Genomic DNA, 25,400 nt, shown 5'->3' with positions numbered 1-25,400 from the left:
TGAGGATATTTCCAGCATCAAGAATTTCAAACAAAGAAGTCTGGTTCATTCATTGTGTGTTTGTTACCAACTCAAGAAATAAGTTCTCGATGAATTCACTAATTTTTCATCCTAAATCACTGTTTGAACATCTGAATGATCATCTGACGGCAGCCCCTCAGTATTTGAAGAGGAGAGAAAGAACTGAATAGAATCATTGGAATTTCAAAACCAGTATTTGAGTTTGGCTGTGATCGGATGTTAGAGTTGATTTGTCTTCCCATGTGAAGATATAGGTATATTTCGTTTTCATTAAAATAAAGAGAATCCGGAATGTGTTTTTATTTAATGGCCTCAAACTTTCTCTTCCTATCGATCATTGTGTCGAGAGCAAGTTGGGATTGTTTTATCAGCAGTAGTGGATAATGATGAATACATTTGATTAATGGTGTCTTGCTTTCAAGGATTGGGAAGCCATAAAAAACCGTGCCCAAAGACACAATTTTCCTCTTGCTACCAAGTATGATTTTAATAACTCGTGTGTGTTTGGTTTTTCCCCCATGCAGCAGATTATACCATCCGAATGTAACAAGGGGATTCTCTGAGAACTCAATTTGTACATAGTGGCTTTTTGTTCTGTTTGTTCGCTTGCTTGTTATGCAATTAACCTTCTGCCTGCGTTCCCAGTTCCAGCAGATGATGCCCTTACTCCAATCTAGGAAACAACGGAAGGCGTTCCTGAGCTTATTCTTTGGGACTAGAGGGGGCCACTGATACTTTCTATATTTTTAATCTATTAGTCTTTCCAGTGTGAAGCCTACTGTTGTGGTAGTGGTGATGTGGTGATGATGATGACGACAATGATGACAATAAGGAGAATGAGAAGGAAGAGGAGGAGGAGGAGAGCCAGTGCTCACTGAATTCTCATGGTATCAAGCGCTGTTCCAAGCACTTTATGTAGTAACTTATTCAATCCTCACAGTTGTTGAAGTAGAGCGTTACGATAATTTCCCCTTTATACAGATAAGCTCAAAGGCAAAAAGCCCTTATTTCAGGTAATATAGTCTTTAAGTGGTGCATCAGGATTTGAAAACAATACCAACTCTATTAATTCAAAGATACTAGGCTCATGCAGAATTCGGAGTTCCTTCTTGTGTATGTAGCCTTCCTGTGTCTCTACTTGCAGGAATAAGTCACTAACACTCATACATGTTGACAGTAATTTACCCTACTTTTTGATGAATTGCACAAATTGCTAATAGGCGATTACTGAAGCCTCTGGCCAGTCACCTAACACTGAGAGCGTCTCACCCGGACAGCCTCTTCTCAATTGTGTGGGACTCTGTATTCTCCAAGAATAGGATTGCCAATTCATTCACCAGCTCTACAGCTGTCTATATTTCTTTATGTACCCCTGGTGACCTCATAGGATTCATATCTTAACCTGCCAAGTTCTCTGTAACTTATTAGACGCCGCCGCCACCACCACCACCACCACCACCACCACCACCACCACCACCACCACCCACCACCACTGACTGACACATAAGCCCTGAGGAATGGAATTCTTATTTTTTCTCTTTGGCTTTATCTTACAGCATGTTTGTAACAACGCATGTCCCCATAACCCCATTACATTGAAGATGGCTGCCAATCCCCCAGAGTTATGTCTATCTTGAGACATACATCCTCCTCACCCATCACACTGTATCCCCATCCAACAGAAAATCAAAATATGATTCCTGAAGGCCTACTGAATGCCAGGGCCAATGGAAGGCACAGAAAATTGACCGTGGTCCTAGGAGCTTTTGTCCCTACCATCCCTCACTTCCAACACAACAACATGATTAATTTCGGTCAACCTGGAAATAAGATAAAGGGGTGTTTTAGAAAACACGCAGACTAAACTACCTTTATAATCTCTTGCAACCCTACCCCCCCATCCTCTTGATTTCTCTCTAAGGCAAGCATTTATTAGTTTGATTTCAACACACACACTTGTACCTGTAATTACTATATAATGTCTGTTTACTTTTTTAAACGAAAATGAATTTAAATTAATCTTGTTTTGTGAATTTCAAGGCACCCCCTGAGATAAATGAAGACACTCCAGGGTGTCATCAAACTAGTGCTTGGAATCCTTGCTCTAAAAAGTGGAGAAGCAAGTTCATTAAACCTTCAAGGAGCCAGAGGGAGAAATGTATGCAGAATCGCAGGCAGAGGGAGCACAGTAAGGGGGGAGTTTTATATGTGCATCATATAGAGAATGGGAGAAAGGTGGCTACCAAAATGTAGTGCTTTGGGAAAGTCTCTTAGAAATTGAACCATCAGTGTCATTTATTCCTAGGGCCTCTCTGGCATAGAGGTGATACTGAGGACATTCTAGATGTCCTCTTCCCTCCCTAGAGAGGCTCATCTGAGATGTAGAAGAAAAGAAAGGTGAATTTTATTTTCCAGAGGCCAGCAAATAGAAAGATGACAGGTTCATAGCATCCAAGTCAATTTCTTGAGACTCCTCACATCAGTACTGCAGGCTGAGAAAATTGGTGGGAATTTCCCAGAAGACCTTGAAATTTACAGTGGGATCCTTTGCAGGCAATGGTTTTGAGAGCATCTCACTTGAGCCCTACAGGCCAAGTTCATCTGTGACCTTTGCTGAGTAGCCCACCCAACAGATATATAAACCTCAAACTCCTTACAATGCTTTCCTCCATGCATGGGCTGCATAGGCTAGCTCCTCTTTGCCTTGTCTGCTTTTTTTATAAATGCACCTTAATTCTTTTTTTTTCTTTCTTTTTTTTTCAGAGCTGGGGACCGAACCCAGGGCCTTGCGCTTGCTAGGCAAGCGCTCTACCACTGAGCTAAAGCCCCAACCCCACCTTAATTCTTTTACAATACTTACTTGTACAGTGTATTATCTAAAGTCTTAAATGGTCTAAATGTATCATAAAATTCTTTGTAGGGCTAGGTTTGAACCCAGGACCTTGTACATGCTAGACATGCTCTCCACCCACAGATCTATAGAGATACATAGAAGCTCAGAACAGTGTGTAAGCCCTGAGTGGTAAAGAAGCCTTCCTGGGACACTTGCTTTGCCTCCAGACTGAATATTGAGAGAGATGTAGTTCTGCTGCAAGCTAAAAAAGGGGTGGGGGAGACAGGTGCAGGGCACAGTTGGGCAAAGCAGGAAGGAGCACCCTGCTTCTCTGAGAACCCATGCATCGGTGGGTGACAGGAACGCTACAATAGGATGCTATGAGATGAAGTTGAAGAGAAAAAACTAGAACCTCAGCCTGCAGAGCTCATGGGTCAATCACCAAGTGTATGAGGGGGTCTCGGAAGGCAATACAACTAAGAGAGTACTGGACAAGTCAAGATCTAAATTCTATGAGGTCATCGCAAAGGGAAATTTGTAGTCAGACTAGATGAGGCCATTCCAGAGGCCCACAGACGTGATGATTCCTAAGGAGGGTCTAAAATGATGGAGTCTGGATGAGAAGATCTGCCGTGGAACAGGAAAGATGGTGTGATGTGCTAAGTTGCCCCTGGCTCCCTCTCTCTTTCCTTCATAGTGTGGGGAAGCAGGGCGCTTGTCAATTGGATTGCAACCAGAGTAGCTTCTGCCATGCCTGGAGTGCAGTTAAAAAGGGAAGAGGGCAGAGAGTGATGTTTCAAGAATTCCCCCAGAAAGGAAATCTAGGAACCAAGCCCTTCCTTGGAACAAAAACAGGAAAAACACATGTACATTTAAGCATATTTTTCTTGGATCTCTTTCTAACTTGTACCTACAGCCAATAGATTGTTCTAACTCGGGCTGTTAGGTGTTTCTAATTGGCCCTGGGCGCCCATCCAGGCCAGTTAGACTCCTCTAAGTGTCAGTGTGCGCCCTCCCCCCTCCCCTGCTGCTGTTTGCCTCCTCTGCCCACAGACCTGCTCAGTGCTTTCTCAGCTCTAGAGAGGTGATACTGACAAATGCTGCATTGGTGGAGTCTGAGAGGCTGAATTTCTCACAAGTACCATGTGCTATCAGTTGTGGTTCGGAGCTGGAGAAGCACTGAGAGAAAGGAGAAGCACTCATGGGAAGGAGAAGCCTAATAGGAAAGAGCCTGGTGAGGAGCAGGACTTTCAGAAGCCCCAGGGGAATCACATGTCGGGTGTGTGAGACTGACTATATTCGTAGATTGACTATATTTGTTGAATTTCAAATTAAAAACAAAATGAATCGGTGTGGTCACCGCTTTGGAAATTAAAAGGCTTAAAGTGAAGAGACAAGAAACAGCACAGCCATTTAGGAGCTACTAACACTGTGGTAGCCAGAATATTAATAATTAGTGACATAAGTAAGAAGAGAATCTGGAAGTTTTCCACCAACTTAATTGCTAAAGAAATGTTGATTGGGTCACAGCACTGTAGATTAGACTTCCAGTTACAAGTTTTAGCTGCACTCCCAGTGGAGACTGGGAATCTCAACAAGCTTGCATCAAAATGCCAGCCGGGCTGTTTTACATCTGAACTCCAAGCACACTGAAAGCAAAGGCAGGAGAACCCACCAAGATGACTTTTGTAGCTGGGTGTTCCCTCTTTCTTCTGCCTTTACATGCCTTTTTGAATAGCTGTGTGGACATTAAAGCCTGATTCTCCCATCAACTTCCTTACCTCTGACTCACACAATAACATCTGATCTAAAACAGTATCCCCCCGCTCCCCCCAACATCCCAACTTAAAGCCCTTGGAATGAGCTAAAAAGAAAATATAATTATAAACATCTTGAATGCAAAGGTACAAGAGATCAACTAACAAATGGTGAGGTTTCGGCTGGGGAACGTTCTGCAACCGTATACAAATCATACATTTTCAGTAAGACAAAAAAGAGAGAAAGAAGCAAGGAAAAGCTGTCAGTGCCATCTGGTGGAAAGACCTGTATTAAAATGTCCAAGGTGATCTGGCCACACCCAGACCACTGCAGACCTCTCCATCCCAGAGGACACACAGCCGGTGGATTTCAGGACAGTGTCAGCATTAGTTTATAGGGACCGTGTCTGGTTAAGATCAAATGCATTGTGATTGTTCGCATCTTGCTCATGGCTGGTGGTAAAGTAATTTATACCTCATCCCTAACTGTCCAAATACCCAATAAACCTTTACCTCCAGCATCACAAACACACACATACACACACACACACACACACACACACACACTACACATACACACACATACTACACATACACACACATACACACACGCATACACACACACAAACACACACTACACATACACACATACACACACGCATACACACACACAAACACACACACATACAAACACACACATACACACCCATACACTATACATACACACACATACACACACAAACACACATACACACCCACACACTATACATACACACACATACACACACTCACCCAAACTACTCTAGTTGGCTACTCTACATGAAGTTCACCAGAAGTGAAAATTTTGCATTAACCTCTCACAAAACCCACTCATAACACAATTGCTTTTGGCTGTGCCTTTCCCCCTTTGTTTTTATTTTCATCCTTGCGTTTACTGGCAATTCATCTTCTTTCTTTCAAATAATACTTTCATCTATAGTAATTTCCTGTCACTACACAATAAATTCCCTCAATATTTTGATTACACAATAACTATTAATTGACTTGGCATCGGCGTGTAAGGAATCCAGGACGGGATTGGCTAGATGGTACTGAGCCAGGCAATCCATGAGATTGTATTATCCAGATGTTGAACAAGTCACCTAAAATCTTGAGTGGAGCTGGAGGGACCCACTTCTTGAATAGTTAACTCATGAGCTTGACTGCAAGTGAGTGGCTTTCGGTTCTCTTCACAGGCATCTCCCCACATCCTTATAACGTGGCAACTGACCTCACCGCAAGATCTCCCATGACAAATCTTCCCAAAGAAGAATAAGGAAACAAATCCAAGTTTATTGTGACCAAACCTAGGAAGTTTTACACTACCATTCCAACAACAGCCACCTGGCTACAAAACACTGGCACTAACATTGTAGAAAAGAACTGTCCAAGACATGAGATGCCATGGGAGCATCTTGGAGGTTGCCTTCCACACAGCCTCTTCTTCGTAGGTCCAATTTCCAGATCGCTGAGTCCTGGTATAAAGTTTGTAAACACATAAGAAACTCAGAACATGTCAGACACAGAAAGATTGTTTAGCAATTCAAGTGACCCTCTGCTTTGATGGGACACAGGGACCTAGCTGAAGGAAGGAAATGTCTGGGTCTACCTTCACCTCTTGTCAATCAAGAGACTAAGGCCTAGGGGTAGTTTCAACGAGAATGGACCCAGATGTTCATATGTTTGAATACTTGGTACACAGTTGGTAGAACTGTTTGGGGAGGATTTAGGAGGTGTGGCCTCGTAGGAAGAGGTGTGTTACTGAGTGACGGCTTTGAGGATTGAAAAGCTCATGCCATTCCCAGTCTCTCCTAGTCTCTGTGTATGTGGTGTGTGTGTGTGTGAGAGGGGGGGGGGGGATCTCATGCTAATGGAGTGAGATGTAAGTTTTCAGCTACTACTCCAGTGCCATGCCTACATGAGAGTCATGAACTCTGACCTTCTGTAACCACTGAATTAGTTTCATTTTATAAGTCATCTTGTTCATGATGTCTTAGCATAGCAATAGAAAAATAACAAAGACAGGCCTACACACACACACACACACACACACACACACACATACACACACACAAATACGCACACATCACATGCATGCACACACACACACATGCACACATGCACACAAAAAGAATTATGTCAAAATATTATCATTGATGAGAGAAGGTATAGTTAGGATGTGTTAAAACTATTCTGTTGAGCTTCTGACTAAACAGAGAAATCGATGGAAAAGGAAGAGTCTGCCTTTAGAAACATCTTGTGGCTCGAGCCCCAGATTCACTGGCCCCTACTAACTTCTTTCATTCTTGTTACTGTTATTGCACAATTAGCTTCTGATTGTATATTATCTGATTGTCAGACACTGTCAATGGCTTTGATGAGAAGTTTAGTACTTTATAACATATTCTGGGAATAATTATATCTGTGTCTAAATCCCCCCAAGTATGTCATAAATTCATTAAAGTTGGGGAAGTTATTAAATCTTATTGTTCCCCAAAAACATGTCTGTCTGCACACACATACCCACATACACACACATACACATACTATCTATCAACACAGGGCATGCAATAGGGTCCGTGTCCAATAAAGACCCAAAAACCTGCCCTTTTTGCAAAAATAGTAATTAGACAGAGAATCACTTCCTTAAAAGGAGAGACAGGAAAGAGGGGGGGGTTTGCAGGAGGGAGATGAAAGGGTAACAAAGGGGCAAACATGATCACAAAACTCTGTATGAAATTGTTTTCTAAAAAAAAATTTTAAGCCTTTCAGAAAAATAAAAGCATAAACTGAACAAGTAAACAGTATGGGATAATGTTCCTTATCTACTTTAATTGGTGGGGGTGTGTGTGTGCCTGCGTGTGCATCTGTGAGTGTGTGTGTGTGTATGTGTGTGTGTGTGAGTGTGTGTGTGAGTGTATGTGTGTGAGTGTGAATGTGAGTGTGAGTGTGAGTGTGTGTTTAGGTGTGTGTGAGTGTGAGTGTGTGTGAGTGTATGTGTGTGAGTGTGTGTGAGTGTGTGTGAGTGTGTGAGTGTGTTGTGAGTGTGTGTAAGTGTGTATGTGTGTGAGTGTATGTGTGAATGTGTGTGTGTGAGTATATTGTGTTGTGTGTGTATGACTGTGTGTGAGTGTGTATATGTGTGTATGAGTGTGTTGTGTGTGTGAGTGTGTGTGAGTGTGTGTGTTGTGTGTGTGAATGTGTGTGAGTGTGTGTGAGTGTGTGTGTGAGTGTGTGTGAGTGTGTGTGTGAATGTGTGTGTATAAGTGTGTTGTGAGTGTGTGTATAAGTATGCTGTGTGGTGTGTGTGTGTTTGTGGTGTGTGTGTGAGTGTGGTGTGTGTGTGAATGTGGTGTGTGTATGAGTGCTTGTGAGTGTGTGAGTGTGTCTGAGTGTGTTGTGTGTGTATTGTATGTGTGTGTACACACATGTAGAAATCCACCGAAGTGTATTCATTGCATGTTTTGGTGTATGAACTATATTACAATAAAAAATGAAGCTCTCAAAGAAGTTGTACATAATATTCAACACAGCCCCTATGCAATTGAAGAACCCACAAACACCCTGGAGACTCCCAACGTCTTGGGGTATGTCTTGCCAATGCATTCTTTTTTATTTTTTTCAATCTACCTTCTTAACATTTTTGAACACCATGTTCAGGCTCCAGTAAAAATAAAAGATTCAACAAATGAGCCTTAGTTCTAATGAGAACAGGAAACTCTGGCTCAACAAAGTAACTTCCACAGTGGGAGATCAGAGTCCACAGAGCCTAAACCCTCCTGAGGCCCAGATAGCTCTGGACAGACAAGAACGATCCCATCGGTATCGTGTAAGGGACTACCAAGGTTGCAGGAAGCCCAGCCAGAAGCCCAGCAGTGGTTTTCTTACAGAAACCCTCAGCTGAGATAGAAAATTAAAGGAGACATCTGCAATGGGACACAGCTCAGTCATGGATCCTGAGCCCTCTCTGGAAGATGACGGAGGAGCAGACAAGGGAGAGCCAAGTGGTCTTTCCATAGTCAAGTCTGGGTAGGGATCCTGAATGTGCTTTTAGCCTCGAAGAGACCCACAGGAGAGAGAGCACACTGAAAGCAAAAGACAGAAGAATCTGTTTCCCAAAAATTGTTTCTCCACTGGAGAAGACAGGCTTGGAGCTGGATCGCAAGGCTGGGTGAGCAGAAATGTCGGAAGTTCTTCCCCGACACGTGGAAGATGGATAGAGAAGGCAAGGAACCCAAGAAGTGATCTGCTCATAAGGACTTCCTGGAAATGTTACTTCCGGAGACAGCTCAGCCAGATACCATGGAGAACCTCAACTGGGAGAAGCCGAATGGGCTCTTGGGCCACACAGCTCAGGAGGAAAAGGTATGAACTGAATGGCTAGGAAGGCGGAGAGCTGTGGGGGAAGTGGTGGTATGATCCAGGAAGGCTCTCGTCAGGACACTGGTGGAAAGGAAAATCTGACAGCTCCTGGAACCTGGAAGGGTACCTGTCTGCAGTCAAGGCGCTTTCCTACTGAACCAGAACAGGCTGTCCGCCTTGGAAGGGAGAATCCTTCCATTTTGCTGAGGCCATAGCATAACTTTGTGTACTGAGGGGTAGGAAGACACATAGGCAGGAAGGAAGGTTTTCTAGAGACATGTGTGCCCTTCCCTCCAGCTGGCTGTCCAGTTGCTGAAGCAATGGACTCCAAGATCCTGGAATCTCCCTGGGAGTCTCATGCTGGGAAAGGAAAAGACTGGGAGCCTGGTGTTTGAGAGATGGGGAACTTGTCTCCCACAGAGAGATTTCACACGTTCTGAAGACTTCTCTCATTATATGAGAGGCTAAAACCCAGGCTAGGATGATGGGGGGATGGGGGACCACACCTTGACCAGGAATGCTGTTATGCCTAACTCTTACCTTCTCCTTAAGCCTAATCCTCAATCCAGGACCCCAAAGGTAGACTTGGGTGGTAGGAACTGGGCCCCTTTGCTTCTCTTACTAATGTAGCACACTGAATAAACCACCGCCCACTTTCACTAGCACATTTATTTAACTGGCCCAATGAAGACAAGTAGCCCACCAAGTCCCAGATTTTCGCCCTAATGACCAGCGGCAACAAAAGGAGGGTAGGACTTCTTCACACCACGTGTTGTAGGCTTAGGTGAGTATGTTCCTGACCATAGGAACCAACTTCTTTAAACTCCTGGTTAAAAAAGTGCCCAGGGTTTTAAACTCCACAATGTGTGGAAGAGTGTGAAGATGGCTGTGTGAAAAGAATATCATTTCCTGGTTGACTGCAGGGAAGTGTGCTATTAAAAGGGGGGAGGGATGTGGAGCAAACAGATCAGCAGTTAAAAGCACTGGCTGCTCTTCCAGAGGTCCTGAGTTCAATTCTCAGCAACTCCATGGTGGCTCCCAACCATCTGTAATGGGATATGATACAGCTGTCTGAAGACAGCTACGCAGTACTCATATACATGAGATAAATAAATCTTTTAAAAAGGGAGAGATAGATTCTGGAGAACGGTATCTTGCTTAGCTTCCTCAGTGACTAAAATGGGGTTACTGTGATCATCTATCTTATGTCAATTAACATTTATAAAAAGTGCTCCCACGAGCACCTAACACAAAGCAAATGCTCAAATATTGTTAACTCTTATGTTGTTGATTGTAATTACTACTTTACCGTGAGTACCATTTCCGGTGCCACATGTTCTCCTCCCTTTAACAGTCCCAGCAATAAGAAAATGAAATTTCCTATTGTCTAGGACATAGTAGTTCCCTCTTATTACAAGAACTCAAGAAGACACCAACTGTGACTGCTTGGTCAGAGAAGAGATTACCCACTCACACCCGCGCCCAGGCAGAAGTAGATCTGTCTACTACTATTTAAACCCTAGTGCAAAAACTGTGAAGAGGAGACCAGGCCCTTACGCTCCTGGCCCACCATGCAGTAACTCCAACGCACCACCAGGGCGCAGCAGAGCCCAGCCCTGGGCTGTTTTCTCTACAGGAGCAATTAATTTGTTCCAGGTTTCCTTAGTGTATTTGCTCCCGGCTGCAATAATCACGCTTGTTGTCGATTACCCAGCCTATCAACGAGTGCCCTGCTCCGCATCCGTTGGGCTGTAGGGCTTCTCTGCAAGCCCTAAGAGCCCTCTTAGCCCCGCCCCCGCTGTTCAGCCAACCCTGGGTGAGGAGGAACGTCACGGGGGCGGGTCCGAGAGACTACGTGAACCGCTAGGACAAGTGCTGAGCAGGGGCGGAACCCAGCCCCAGCGGGTGACCCGATCGCAGGGCGTAGGAAAGGCCAGCCTCGCTCCGGGTACCCTCCCCCCACGATGGGCGTGCAGCCCCCCAACTTCTCCTGGGTGCTCCCGGGACGGCTGGCCGGGCTGGCGTTACCGCGGCTACCCGCGCACTACCAGTTCCTGCTGGACCTGGGCGTGCGACACTTGGTGTCCCTGACGGAGCGCGGGCCCCCTCACAGTGACAGCTGTCCCGGCCTCACGCTGCACCGACTGCGCATCCCCGACTTTTGCCCGCCGGCCCCCGAACAGATCGACCAATTTGTGAAGATCGTGGACGAGGCCAATGCCCGGGGAGAGGTCAGAGCGTTCGTGAGCTCAAGCGAGAGGGCGGGGCCTGGAAGGAATGAGTGGGCGGGGTCGGGAGCTGGAGTCCGAAAGGAGTGGGGGAGGGTGGGGTGGGAGCTAGAGGGACCCATCCCCCTGACTAGAGTCAACTATGCTGCTAGGAGAGGAGGTGGTGCCAAGTAACTAAATTAAGTACTGTCAAGCGAAATACTTCCAGGAGTCGGGAGAGCGCTGAAGTCAGATGGAAGCGGTTCAAAACCCATTTACTAGAGGTCCATATGTCATACAGAAACGCTTGTAATTTTAAATTTTACTAGCAGCTACGTTTAAAAAAAAATGTGAAAAAGAAGCAGGTGACGTTAATTTTGTACTAATCCAGTAAGTCAAAAATACTATTTCAACATAGAATCAATATGAAACAAATTATTAATGAGGCCTTTCCAGTCTTGCTCATGCCGCATCTTCAGAGCCTGGTAAGTATTTTCCACCTCATCTCAGCATCAGGAAAAGTGGCACCACAAGTGACTGGATGTACTGTACAGGACAGCACAGGTTAGAGGCCAGGAGGTACAGGCTGAGAGCCCAACTTGGAATCAGCCATTTCAGAGGCCTCCTGGTCACCAGAAGCAAGGACAGCCCGCCACAGCTTTAATGTCACTTCTTGTCCCGCGAGGGCCTGTGATGTGTGGGGCGGGGACAGGAGAGTGTCTGGAAGGGCATTGGACTCCACTCTATCGGTCTCCACTTCACAGGCTGTTGGAGTGCACTGTGCTCTAGGCTTTGGCCGCACTGGAACCATGCTGGCCTGCTACCTGGTGAAGGAGCAGGGTTTGGCCGCAGGAGAAGCCATTGCTGAGATTCGGCGCCTGCGACCAGGATCCATCGAGACGTATGAACAAGAGAAGGCCGTCTTCCAGTTCTACCAGCGAACAAAATGAGGGGTTCGGTAGCCCCCTTCCCCCTCCCCGACTCCTGCTGCTTATAGCAAGTGTGGCGGGCTGGAAGGGAAAAGGACTAAAAAAGTACTACCTCCTTCAGCGCCCTCTGGCTCCTATTGGACAAAAGAGGCCCAACCCCAAAGCCATAAAATCCTGGCTGGCAGGATGGCCCATGAAAATGAAGTGGTAACTAATAAGAGCTCATTACCACTGCATAGCGTTTACACAGCACTCCAGCGCATAAGCTTCCTGTAGCCTGTGCTGTGGACAAGACGAAGGACACTTCTGTTCTTTGGATGAGGTGGCTAGACTTCAGAAAGGCCTACGGTCAACAGTTCTAGGAAACAAAAGGATGGAGACCTTTTGTCTCCTCAAAGAGGATGGGATTCTAGGTGCTGTTCCCTGACCGGATGTGATAGAGGAGAACTGGTCAGCGAAAGAGATCCCTCAGGGCAGCCTCGGGGCTCTGCACACCCACACTGGCAGTACCCTGTTGATATCACCCTTTACGTAGGGTCCTCTGTCCTACCTGAGTCACCTCTGTTCCTCTCAGGGTACAGAAGACCTGCATATCCTGCTCACAGATGAAGTCTCTATATTGTCTGTCTGTCTCTCCCTCCTCCCTCCCCCCTCTTCCCATCCCCCTCCCCCTCTCTCCTTCTTCCCTCTTTCTCTCCTTTTCCTCCCCTCCTCCCTCCTTCTCCCCCTTCCCCTCTCCTTCCCCCCTTCTCTCCAGGCTGGTCACCTCTTACCAGCCTCAGATGTGTTCAGCTCACCTGTTACCTCAGATCCCTATGTCATCCCCAGCCTCAGACCAAGGAATGCTGGGACTGCATCTTGGCAGTTACAGGGTGGATATTAAGTAATCAAATAAATAACTCTGGGACTATGAATCTTGGTCTTGTTTCCTAGATGTTATCCTCACTTCTCCCCTGCTGGACTCCGTCCTGCCATGAACACCACACTTTGGACTTTCTGAGAGATGAGATAAATGCCGTACTTGAGCCTAGTGGATTATTTTTTCCATGCTGGCAGTCTGAACTCGTGCCCTATCCTCTGCCATAGCAGGCTGAACCGAATACGGGAGAATTCACCCTGAGGTATATGCTGTGTGCCTGTGTGAACCAGGTGCTGTTAGACATGGAGCCAACTCAGCAGCGTAAGCCAAGACTCCTGTTCTCAGAGGCCCTGCCTCCTGGAGAAGAAGGGGAATGACAGTCCCTTCACATGTGACACACACTAAAGGCTCTCTCTACTATTCCAGACACAGGACAGTCAAGTTCCCTACAACCTCCATCTCATATCAAAGCCCAGAGCCAGGCCTATACCAGCCCCTCCCCCTGCACTTCATTCAGTCTTCCCTGCTGCCCCTAACTCAATATTGTCCAACTCACTCTTACACAAAAGGCTTTTTTAAGCAAGAAATATGTCTTAGGGTTTTATTGCTGTGAACAGACACCATGATCAATGCAAGTTTTATAACAGACAACATTTAATTGGGGCTGGCTTACAGGTTGAGAGAAGTTCAGTCTATTATCATCCAGGCAGGCCTGGTGCAGGGGGAGCTGAGTTCTACATCTTCACCTGAAGGAAGCCAGGAACAGACTCAGCATCCTAGGAGGAGCTAGGAGGGTCTCCAAGCCCACCCCACAGTGACACACTTCTTCCAACAAGGCCACACGTTCCAATAGTGCCACTCCCTGGGCCAAACATTTGCAAACCATCACATTCCACTCCCTGGGCCAAGCATATGCAAACCATCACAAAATATAAGAGTCCTTCATCCAGAATCCTTTCTGTTTCGTCTGGAACCGATCATTCCTTAACTGTCTCCCTGGGTCTTCTCTAGCCCACCCAGGAGGATATATCAGCTAAAGAGAAGAAACTCAAAAGTCCCAGACATTCAGGCTGCAAGGAGGAGAAAGAGCAGATGCACTGCATGAAATCCTCACCTTCCTCTCACCAAAAGCTGCTTCCACCTTGCCCCTTCCACACCTGCCCCATGATGCAAACCAGACCGCTCCTAGTGCGCAAGTCTGTGGGCACTGGCTGCTAGTGCGCATGTCTGTGCGCATGTTTTCCTGAGGAGGGCATAAGCCTGCAAGAGGGAAAGGCCGGTTCCCTCTTCTCTTTTCTTTCACTGCCAGTGCTTACCCGTGCGGGAGAAGGTCCGAGGGACTGGAAGCTGTGCCTGAGAGTTGTGACTCCTTGTCAGTACAGACCGACTGCTATGTGACCCGTCCCCACCCCTTCTGCTGTCTGGTCCTCCCCGTGTCCTCTGCACTGCCAGAGCAGAATCGCTCTTACCTTCCTCCCAAGGCTCCTTTGAAGGAGACAGAAAATTTTTCTAACCCCATTAAAGCCCTGTGTACAGTTCCCTCCCCATAATTTAAGCAGGTCTCCGCTGCCTCAAGAGTTCCTTAGGGAAATAAACATATAATTATGTGCTTAAGGAAATCGCTTTTAAATAAGTAAGAGTTGACTTCAAATGAAAAACTCTGCCCTTCTCCTTCTATCTACCTTGAGGGGTTGGCCTGAAGCACCATGAGTGCTCATTTATGCCCCCAGAACTTTCGCCTTTCCCATCATCCTTCCTTCTGTATTTGTCTACCAACGAAAGGGCACTTATTAATCATGGCCCATCCCCATCGCATCCTACCTCCTGTTAGGAACACTCCCCCTCCCTCTGAGAAGCATATTTACATTTGCAACAGACCAGGGTTTCTCATCCTTAGCACTCCTGACATTTTGAACCAGGGCTGGATAATCAGGGGTCATGGGGACTCTATGCTGTAGGGTGTTTAGCAGTGTCCCTGGTTTGTACACATCAGGGGCCAGTCACACACCCCTCTAGGTATGACAGCCAAAAATGTGTGTAGACATGGTCATATATTCCCAATGGGAACAAAGCCTGCCCCACTGAGAGACTGCAGCAGACCAACATGCGGGTTTCATTTTCTCTGGAAGAAGAGGAATGGATTCTGGAGCTTACATATACAATGACATAATAGGGGGGACAAGGACCAGTTCACATATGGCTACCTTTCCAACTGGTGTCTGGAAGCCAAGTTATTCCCAGGTTCTCAACTCTTCCTAGGCTTGTTTTCCAGCAAGGTCTTAAGCACCACTGGCTTTTCTTCATTCAGGATCCTTTTCCCAGTGAGTTGCTGACGACCACAGCTGAAACGGCTTCCACCCTTGTTCAGGCTCTGTTTCCGTTGCTGTGATAAACATGACTGCCCTGGAGTTCTATTGCTGTGAACAGACACCACCATGACCACAGCCACTCTTATATAATTTACGCTGGCTTACAGTTCAAAGGTTCAGTCCAATATCATCACGGTGAGAAACACGGCGGCCTGAAGGCAGACTTGGTACTAGAGAAGGAGCTGAGAGTTCTACAACAGGCAGCAGGAAGAGAGAGCAGACGCTGGGCCTGGCTTGAGCTCCTGAAACCTCAAAGCCCACCCTTAGTGACACACTTCCTCCAACAAGGCCACACCTACTACAACGAGGCCACACCTCCTAATAATGCCACTCCCTCTGAGTCTACGGGGGGCCATTTTCCACAATTACCAAATGCAAATTGGGAAGGAAAGGGTTTGTTTCATCTTCTATTTCCAACTGGCCATCCGTCATGGAGGGAAGCCAAGGCAAGAACTGGAGGCAGGAACTGAAGCAGAGGCCATGAAGGAACCCTGCTTATGGACTTGCCCCCTATGATTTTCTCAGCCTGCCCAGGAATGACACTGCCCACATCGAGCTGGAGCCCTCCCTCATCAATCAGCAATCAAGGAAATGCCCCCACAGATGTGCCTACAGGCCAGTCGAGGTTGAGGTTCACTCTGCCCGAGCTGACAAAAAGTAATGAGCGCACAGTCCCTGTGTTTGTAAAGTTCATTCAAGTTTATTCTCCAGCACACGATAGGATTTTGACGAACAGAGATCTTCTGCTTGGAAACCTTTGTTCCATATCATCTTGGCTCTGTGATGACCTCCTGGGGCTTCTCCTGGGAAAACGTTTAGATGCAGGATGAGCGTGGGTCAAGACAGAAGGAAACCAACTCCAAGCTTATTTGAGAAGATATCTCCCTAGCCTGGTTCTCCTGCCTTCATTCTTTCCCCTTCCAGGACACCCAAGACAGTGCACAGGACAAATCTACACCCTACATCGTACAGTCCGAGATCAAAATGTCAGGAGTGCTAAGGATGAGAAACTCTGGGTTTGGTGCACGAATACGGTTATGTTTGTATATGCTCAGCCCAGGAAGTGGCACTATTAGAAGGTGTGGTTAGAGTGGGCGTGGCCTTGATGGAGTGGGTGTGTCACTGTGGGTTGAGCTTATGACGCTTATCCTAGCTGCCTGGAAGTGAGTATTCTGCTAGCAGCCTTCAGATGAAGATGTAGAACTCTCAGCTCCTCCTGCACCATGCCTTCCTAGACACTGCCATGCTCCCACCTTGAGGATAATGGACTGAACCTCTGAACCTGTAAGCCAGCCCCGGTTAAATGTTGTCCTTTATAAGACTTGCCTTGGTCATAGTGTCTGTTCACAGGAGTAAAACCCTAACTAAGACACATACCCATCATGATTTCTGAGTTAAGAGTCTCGAGACTGCCTGAATTCATGATGCAGAAGGAGCTATAGGAAGGCCAGAGGCCTGTGTCTGCATGCCCGTGAGCCTGTTCACACTTCCTGTGTCTGCATGCCCGTGAGCCTGTTCACACTTCCCGTGTCTGCATGCCCGTGAGCCTGTTCACACTTCCCGTGTCTGCATGCCCGTGAGCCTGTTCACACTTCCTGTGTCTGCATGCCCGTGAGCCTGTTCACACTTCCCGTGTCTGCATGCCCGTGAGCCTGTTCACACTTCCCGTGTCTGCATGCCCGTGAGCCTGTTCACACTTCCCGTGTCTGCATGCCCGTGAGCCTGTTCACACTTCCTGTGTCTGCATGCCCGTGAGCCTGTTCACACTTCCTGTGTCTGCATGCCCGTGAGCCTGTTCACACTTCCCGTGTCTGCATGCCCGTGAGCCTGTTCACACTTCCCGTGTCTGCATGCCCGTGAGCCTGTTCACACTTCCCGTGTCTGCATGCCCGTGAGCCTGTTCACACTTCCCGTGTCTGCATGCCCGTGAGCCTGTTCACACTTCCCGTGTCTGCATGCCCGTGAGCCTGTTCACACTTCCCGTGTCTGCATGCCCGTGAGCCTGTTCACACTTCCTGTGGCGTTGAACTCAGTCCATTCCCACCCACTCTGTCTTGTTTGTCCTACCCTACTATGGAGCAACACCTTACAAAGGGCAGTTCGCTGTTGATGTTCTCCTGCCTGAGGGGGTCTGCCCCACTTCGCACCCTCCCACCTGCCCAGCATGATCCCCAAAGTGTTCCCTCGAGGCAATACCAAGCATATTTCTGGGACAGAGAGTTGATCTAAATGATAGATCCTTTCTCAGCATGAACTCGCACGCATTTGCCAACCCTCAAATCAAAGCCTCAGCTATCCCTGTCTTATCATTCTTTCTGAGAGGGAAACTAATTTGGTCTCACAGGAATTTTTGTCACAAAACAATGACAGTTACCACCAAATGCATTTCACAGTTTGTCACACCCGTACTTTGCTTGCTTATATAAGCATAATTGCCATCATTTATGAAGCACTTACCATGTAGCTGGTGGTTTACATACCTTGCCATATGTAATTTTATCATTATAACTCTGCAAGTCAAGTGATTTCTCCTTTCTATAGAAAGAGTTGGGATCGAGAAAAGTGCATAAAAAACCAAAAAAAAAAAAAATCACACTTGTATTAGTTACTTTTCTTACTCCTGAGACTGCTTACCTGGCCAAAAGCAACTTAAGGAAGGATGGTTTTCCTTTGGCTTACAGTTTAAAGGGATACAGTCCATCATGGTGAGAGAAAACACAACAGAGAGAGTGTAAAGTGTCTGGAAGCTGAGAGGACATGAAGAGGGGCTGGGCTGTTAAACCTCAAGCCCCACCCCTATTGACTCCCTCCCTCCAGTTAGGCTCCACCACCTAAAGATTCTACAACCTTCCAAATCATCTGTATCAACTGGGGACCAAGCGTTCAAAACACATGAGCTTAGGAATGGGCACAGGGTGGGAGGGGGGCATCTCACATTCAAACCATTTGTTTCAAAGAAGTTGGGATGTACACCTAAGTCATCTGCATCACCTCCCAAGTCCAGAGCTGATGTTCCTTTCACCAAATACCCTCCTTACAGGACTCCCCGTGATTCTAGAGACGCATTTCAGAGCTCAGCCCTACAGATTGTCTTACTTGTCCCCTAGGACCCATTTCTTCCTTCTAGGTGACCAGAGAATAATTTTGCACCTGAACACAGTCAATTACACCTTAATTATGTGTTACACTTTACTATATGACCTGGGGCTGGCCAGATTTCTCAGTGGGTATAGGTACCTGCTGCCAAGGCCAACAACCTGAGTTCAATTCCCTGGGCCCACATACTGAAAGGAGAGAACCTGCTCCCACATGTTGTCCACACACACACACACACACACTCACACACACACACACACACACACACACACACACATACAAAATTTTAATGAACTAAAAATCAAAGGTGGCCTGAGCATTGGACCAAATACCAGCAAAGTGCCTCTGTCACATCCATTTCTAACTCAGGGTACATAGGTGTAGATGTCCTCTCCAAGGATGACAGTCTTAGGGCTTATGCTGCTGGCATGGAGCCCTCAAAAAACCGGCTTTTTTAATGTGTGATGATTTGTTGAAAATCCTGCTACTAGTTATGGTTTTGTTGTTTGACCCCTTAATGTATGCCAGGCGCTGTGCCAAGTGCTTTACAGACATTATCTCATTCACTCTTCAGAAAGGAATTGTATAAAACCCCACGTACAAAGTGCTACCCCAATAACCAACACACAGTGAGTACACAGACACCCAGAGAGTTTTAAGCACTGAGCCCCAAGTCACACAGTAGAATGAGACGGGAGCCTGCAGTTAGCAATTAACCACCTTCCCTTTCACAGATCAGAGAAGGGAGGCTGTTGTAATTAAGAAAATGGAAGAAATACAAGGACCTTGCCCAGAATTGAGGTGTTTGATCTCCCGGGCCATCAGCGAAAGCCTCTCATCTCTAGACTTCAGGGACACTGCCATCCAAATAGTGTCCACACTGCCCATCGTCATCTCAAACAGACCTCTTCCTCAAGCTTCAAAAAGGCATCAAAACTGAAGTCCCCCGTTGATTGAAAAATTATTTACATAAGCACATCCCCCTAGGACAGCCAGCGTTTTCTAGTTATTACAGATTCAAGGCACAGTTTTAGGAAGGCAGCATGCTTGTCCAAGCAAACAGAAATTTGAGAAACACTTTGGTGCACACCTATCCCTGAAACTCGTGCCTTATTTACAGCCTTGATAACTGAGTCCTTTGTGCCAATAAATTGCTTAAATTGCCGAAACCACCCCCTCGCCCTATTTCTCCCTTGACTTACTCTGCCACCACAGATATGTGAGCATGGAACAACTTAGCAACACCACCTCTGAATTCTCAATGCACAGCACTGAATATGACAAACAGCTCTGGGATTTGTTTGTCCCTCCAGCTTGCATAATGACCACACTCATCTCCATTCCTAATAAATACGGAATTGTGGCTGATTTTGAATCCAAAGTGGCCCGTGGGAAATGGGAATGGTTGCAGACACCTCCCAGGTGGCACTGCTGATCTCTTTGAGTACATCGTATGTGCCTTTGGTCTCCCTTACCACACCCCCCCCCCCCGTTCCAAGAAAATTCATTGAGTTTCATGTTTTTGTGGTTTCTAGATATGGCTGAGTTCTAGGTAAAGCCACACTGGGCTCCAGCCCACAGACAGAACCCTGTCACTCCTGATCATAATCCATAAGGATCTAAAACAGCCAACTCTTGTGGAAATTAAAGAACTCAGATTAAAATCTGAAAGTCAGGAAAGACTCATAGGACAGAATTCAGGAAAACCTAGATTTCCCATTGCCCTCTCCCAGGGGATGCATATAGACACAACTCTCCTAGCTACAATGAGTGGAGAAACATACCAAATATTGCCAAGCACAGGTGCTTTCCTGAGCTTTGTTGAGCAGAGTTTTATTGAAGGTCAGTCACACGGGAATGCAGTAGGACTGCCCTTAGCCATTCAGTCCCCAGCCCCAGAAGAGGTCAAATTGAAACAGCATGGTCCAAAGCAACTTAGATGTAAGAGAACAGGTGTTCACCATAAATCACGTTGTTGGCATGAACCATCTGGCTGGCCTGAGGGCTCATGTATACAGAAATACTTTTATCATTCAGAATATTCCAAAGGCAAGAGAGAGTCTGAAGACCTTTAGAGTGTGTGGCCCAAGCATCCCCGGCTTACTGTGTTAACCTTAAATGCACTTAATGCATTGGTTACTTTTCCATTGCTGTCTAAAACACCATGTCCACAAGCAATGTAAGGGAGGGACAGGTTCATCTTGGCTTACAGTTCCAGAGGAACATAGTCCACCATGATGCAGAAGGCATGGCAGTAGCAGCAGGAAGATGGCTAATCACACACATCCACATGTGGGAAGCTCAACACCAGCAAGGCTGTACCCTCTAAAGGTTCCATAACCCTCCCGAGCAGTGCCTCCAATTGGGGATCAAACATTCTTGTACATGAGCCTATGGGGGACATTTTTTGGGGTCAGATCACTGTACTTGGTGTTCTCTCCATGTGATGATCTGGGCAGCTGGTACTGTGCCATGCCCCCTCTGCTTTTTTGCTTAGCTCTCATTTCTTCCTACCCCTATCTGTCTGTGTCTAACCATCAGTCCTCAGAGAAAGGCTTCCAGAGCTCAAGTCCGTATTCCCTTAGCATCTGCTCTCATGAACCTATGCTGATTCATTCAATAGTTTAATCATTTTTATCTCTCCCTTTCCTGTCTCTACTGGAGACTAAAGACTTGCCTCTGGGGTTGGGGATTTAGCTCAGTGGTAGAGCGCTTGCCTAGCAAGCGCAAGGCCCTGGGTTTGGTCCCCAGCTCTGGAAAAAAAAAAAAAGACTTGCCTCAACTTCTAAAACCTGGGGCAATGCCCACTGCATAGCTGTACAAGGAGAATAGAGTAACATAGGCTTAGATTTTTCTATATCACTTTTAATTTTTACAGTCCAATCATTGCCCCTCCTCCCAGTCCACCTCCCCACAGTTCCTCATCCCATTCCTCGTCCCCTCTGTCTTCAATAGGATGTCCCCACCCCACCCCACCAGACCTCCCTACTCTCTGGGGCCTCAAGAGGGTTAGGCATATCTTCTCCCACTGAGTCCAGATCCTGCAGTCCTCTGCTGTATATGTGTATATCAGATCAGCTAGTGTATGCTGCCTGGTTGGTGGCTCAGTGTCTGAGAGATCTCAGGGGTTTGGGGTTAGTTGAGACTGCTGGTCTTCCTATGGGGTCGCCCTCCTCCTCAACTTCTTTCCCTAATTCAACCACAGGGGTCCCCGACTTCAGCTCAATAGTGTAAGCATCTGTGTCTGTCTCAGTGAGCTGTTTCTTGAGCCTCTCAGAAGACAGCCATGCTAGGCTCCTGTCTGCAAACATACCATAGCATCAGTAATAGTGTCAGGCCTTGGAACCTCCCCCTTGAAATGGATCCCAAGTTGGGTCGATCACTGGACTGCCTTTCCCTCCAGCTATTCTCTGTTTTTGTCCCTGCAGTTCTTTTAGACAGGAACAATTCTGGGTCAGAATTTTTGACTGTGGGATGGCAACCCCATCCCTCCACTTGATGCCCCATCTTTCCACTGGAGGTGGACTCTGCGAGTTCCCTCTCCCCACTGTTGAGCATTTCCATTCATTCTGCTCAGAGCTTCTCTCCTGTCTCCCCTCCCCATACTTGATCATGATCCCCCTTTCCCCTCCCCCTCCCACTCACATCCCTCTATCCCTCTGCTTCCCGAGATTGCTGTCTTCTCCCTCCCACATGGGTTTGAAGCATCCTCACTTGGGCCCTTCTGCTTGTTAACCTTCTTGAGTTCTGTGGATTGTATCCTAGGCAGTCTGTACTTTTTTTGGCTAATCTCCATTTATTGGTGAGTACGTACCATGCATGTCCTTTTTGGGTCTGAGTTGCCTCCCTCAGGATGATATTTTCTAGTTCTATCCATTTGCCTGCAAAACTCATGATGTTGTCATTCTTAATAGCTGGCTAGTATTCCATTGTGTAAATGAACCACATTTTCTTTATCCATTCTTCTGTTGTGGGACATCTGGGTTGTTTCCAACTTCTGGCTATCATAGGTAAGGCCTATATGAACATAGTGGAGCATGTGCTCCTGTGGTATGGTGGGTCATCTTTTGGGTGTATGCCCAAGAGATGGGTCTTCAGGTAGAGCTATTTCCAATTTTCTGAGGAAACTCCAGATTGATTTCCAGAGTGGTTGTACCAGTTTGCAATCCCACCAGCAATGGAAGGGCATTCCTCTTTTTCCACATCCTTGACAACATGTGCTGTCACCTAGATTTTGATCTTAGCCACTCTGATTGGTATAAGGTAGAATCTCAGGGTCATTTTGATTTGCATTTCCCTGATGACTTTGAACATTTCTTTATGTGCTTCTCAGTCATTTGAGATTCCTCTATTTTGAATTCTCTGTTTAGCTCTATTACCCCTCCCTTTTTATTGGGTTGTTTGGTTTTTTGGAAGTTAACTTCTTGAGTTCTCTATACATTTTGGATATTAGCCCTCTATCAGATGTGGGGTCAGTGAAGATTTTTGTCCCAATCTGTAGGATGCTGATTTGTCTTATTGACTATGTCCTTTGCCTTACAGAAGCTTTCCAGTTTCATGAGGTCCCATTTATCAATTCTTAAATCTTACAGCCTGAGCCATTGGAGTTCTGTTTAGGAAATTTCCCCTCCATATAGGCTTAGATTTTAAAAAAAAAACAAAACAAAGCAAAAAACCCTACTTTTAATAAGGGTTCTCAAATGCTTCAACTCCCCTTCTACCCTACTGCTGAATTGGCATGAGGGGACCAACAGGGAAACCAGGAGAAGGTCTCTGCCGTGCTTCTCTCAATGAAGTGAAGATCAATGGAGATGAAGACCAATCAAGCATTGCAGAGCTAGCCTTCCAAGCCCGTCTTCACTGCCCACTGAGTCCTATTTATACCCCCTCCAAGCATCACGTGTCCTCCTCAGTAAAACACTACAGAAGTCTGTCTTAGCAAAACACCACCCGAGTCTGCATCATATGATATGTCTAAAAACTTCCACTTCCAAGTAACTGGCTAATATGCTGTCCCATGAATGAAAAAATAGAAGGAATGAATCTAGTGAATTTAGTGAAGGAATGCATGGCACAAAAACTCTTAGATATAAACACAAAATGGAACTGAACTGTGCAGCGCATAAATACTTAAGCAATGCTATAGCTATTTAAAAGATAAGAATGAGTCTGTTAAAATAAAGTTTTTAATTGAACCTTTCCAAAAGATGTGGCTGCATAGCCTAAAGAGACATACAAGTGTTGAATGTTATTAAAGGTCATGCATTGAGTGTGGACTCCATTCAGAGAGGCTTAGATGACAACGGGTCAGATGTTGTGTGTCCTCAGGGGAAGGAAAAATAAAGACATCAAAAGGCATGGATGAAATAAAATCCCCATCCAGTGGGAAATAGAGGATACAGGGTTGGGTTAAGAGAGTAAAGGAAGAGCAGAAATTCTTGCCACCAGAAAGGTCTTCGTCTGATTGACAGTGTAGACTCACCATAGGATTCCGAGCAGAGGACATGTCAGGAGGCTCTGTGTTTTCTTAACTTGCAGTCTGACAGAATCGCCCCACGGCTGAGTAGCAGTGCTGTGCTTTATGATTTAACACTGTCAAAAGGAGAGGAGGCCTCACGGCCGCTGATTTCTAGGTCTTCAGAAGACTTAGCTCACAAGCCAAGAGTTAAGTAAGGACCCGCTTTCCTCTCCCTAGAAGCGAATGGCTGGACTGCTTTGCAGAGGGAAGTGAACGGGTTTGTTAAGTCAGAGTGCTCACCCTCTGGGCTCACAGGTTATGATTTTTTAAGCACTTTCAAAGTGGGAAAAGATCTCAAATGAGTGTCATCCCTTTGTGCTGCAAATAGTCCTTTCTCGTGGCAGCTGTATCCCCACCACTCTGCCTAATTCTCTGGAGTCGAAGTTTAAACCAAACTGCAAACGTATTTCAACTGACGATACCTTTCCATGTTCTCAGGGGCAGTGGGCCCTGAAGCTTCCCTCTGTCCCGCTTTCTGGCGCTTCCCCCAAGGCCAAGAGGCCTCCTGAACGTTCCAACCTTCTCCCTCAGTTGTACTCCCCAACCCTGTCTGCTGGCACACCTGACCCTTAATTCAAGCCTGTTTTCTCCTCCAAATAAGGATCAACCTGTCAGTCCAGGGAGCCAGGCAGGCCAGTTTAGCATGTTTCCTCCAGGTGGAGGAAGCATTCTGAGGACAGCTTACCCCTTGGGAATATGGCGAGTCCCCAGATGAATCCCAGCAGCTTCAAATGCTAGAACATTCTAGAACCCCTGACTCCCAGGCCCTCGTGCCAGGTATTCCTAGAAAGGACAGCATAGGTCCCTGTGGAGCCCCATCCCAGCCCCCATGAGAACCTTCAGAACTTGAAGGTACAGCTGGACAAGTAGGTGACCCAGGTCCCCATGCTGAGTTCTTCAGTTCTGTGGGATCCCCGGTATGTCCAGTGCTTAAGAGCCTCCAGGGTCAAAGAGAGACCCAGGATGCATAGAGGCTTGCAGTTCCACTGAGGAATCAGGTCCCAGCCTTAGGAATGACTCTCAACCTACTCTGGCCCTCTCCTGTTCATTTGATCAACTGGAAACCACAGAAGATTTCAAGGGGAATACTGGTATTCCTTGGGCTATCAGAAATAACTTAAACCACAAATTAAAATGGCAATTTTAGGATTTTATGTACAGCAGTGTTGAACATGTACTCAACCCCGAACTATGTCTGGCAAGGCTGGGAGAGGCTCACACTCTCAAACTGCCGATGATGTCCGATTTAATACAGCATCCTTAGAGAGCAAGTTCATCCCAGAACCTAGCCTGTGTATACATATTGACATATATGCATGCACATATCTAGGCAGTGCTTATGCATTTATGGACACAATGCATAGAACAACTTAGAGACCCGTAAGAGGCTGTCCATTCATTCACTTGCTC

The 25,400-nt window shown here is 46.4% G+C and overlaps 1 protein-coding gene across 1 annotated transcript; it reads left to right on the top strand.

The window, feature by feature from the left end:
• The first annotated feature begins 10,906 nt into the window (after positions 1–10,906).
• On the top strand, positions 10,907–13,062 carry Dusp23 (dual specificity phosphatase 23). The gene is made up of 2 exons (NM_001191830.2): positions 10,907–11,243; positions 11,984–13,062. Exons 1-2 carry the CDS (start codon positions 10,977–10,979, stop codon positions 12,167–12,169), a joined length of 453 nt encoding a protein of 150 aa, NP_001178759.1. The 5' UTR covers positions 10,907–10,976; the 3' UTR covers positions 12,170–13,062.
• The last annotated feature ends 12,338 nt before the right edge of the window (positions 13,063–25,400 follow it).

Source organism: Rattus norvegicus, chromosome 13, assembly GCF_036323735.1.
Source record: "Rattus norvegicus strain BN/NHsdMcwi chromosome 13, GRCr8, whole genome shotgun sequence".
Classification (NCBI taxonomy): Eukaryota; Metazoa; Chordata; class Mammalia; order Rodentia; family Muridae; genus Rattus; species Rattus norvegicus.
The sequence above is the reverse complement of the archived record's forward strand: the minus strand, read 5'-3'. Positions and strand labels throughout refer to the sequence as shown.

Coding starts and splice junctions, on each gene's coding strand:
- Dusp23 (NM_001191830.2), top strand. CDS start 10,977: ATGGGCGTGCAGCCCCCCAACTTCTCCTGGGTGCTCCCGGGACGGCTG. Junction 11,244..11,983: donor AGGCCAATGCCCGGGGAGAG/GTCAGAGCGTTC, acceptor TCCACTTCACAG/GCTGTTGGAGTGCACTGTGC.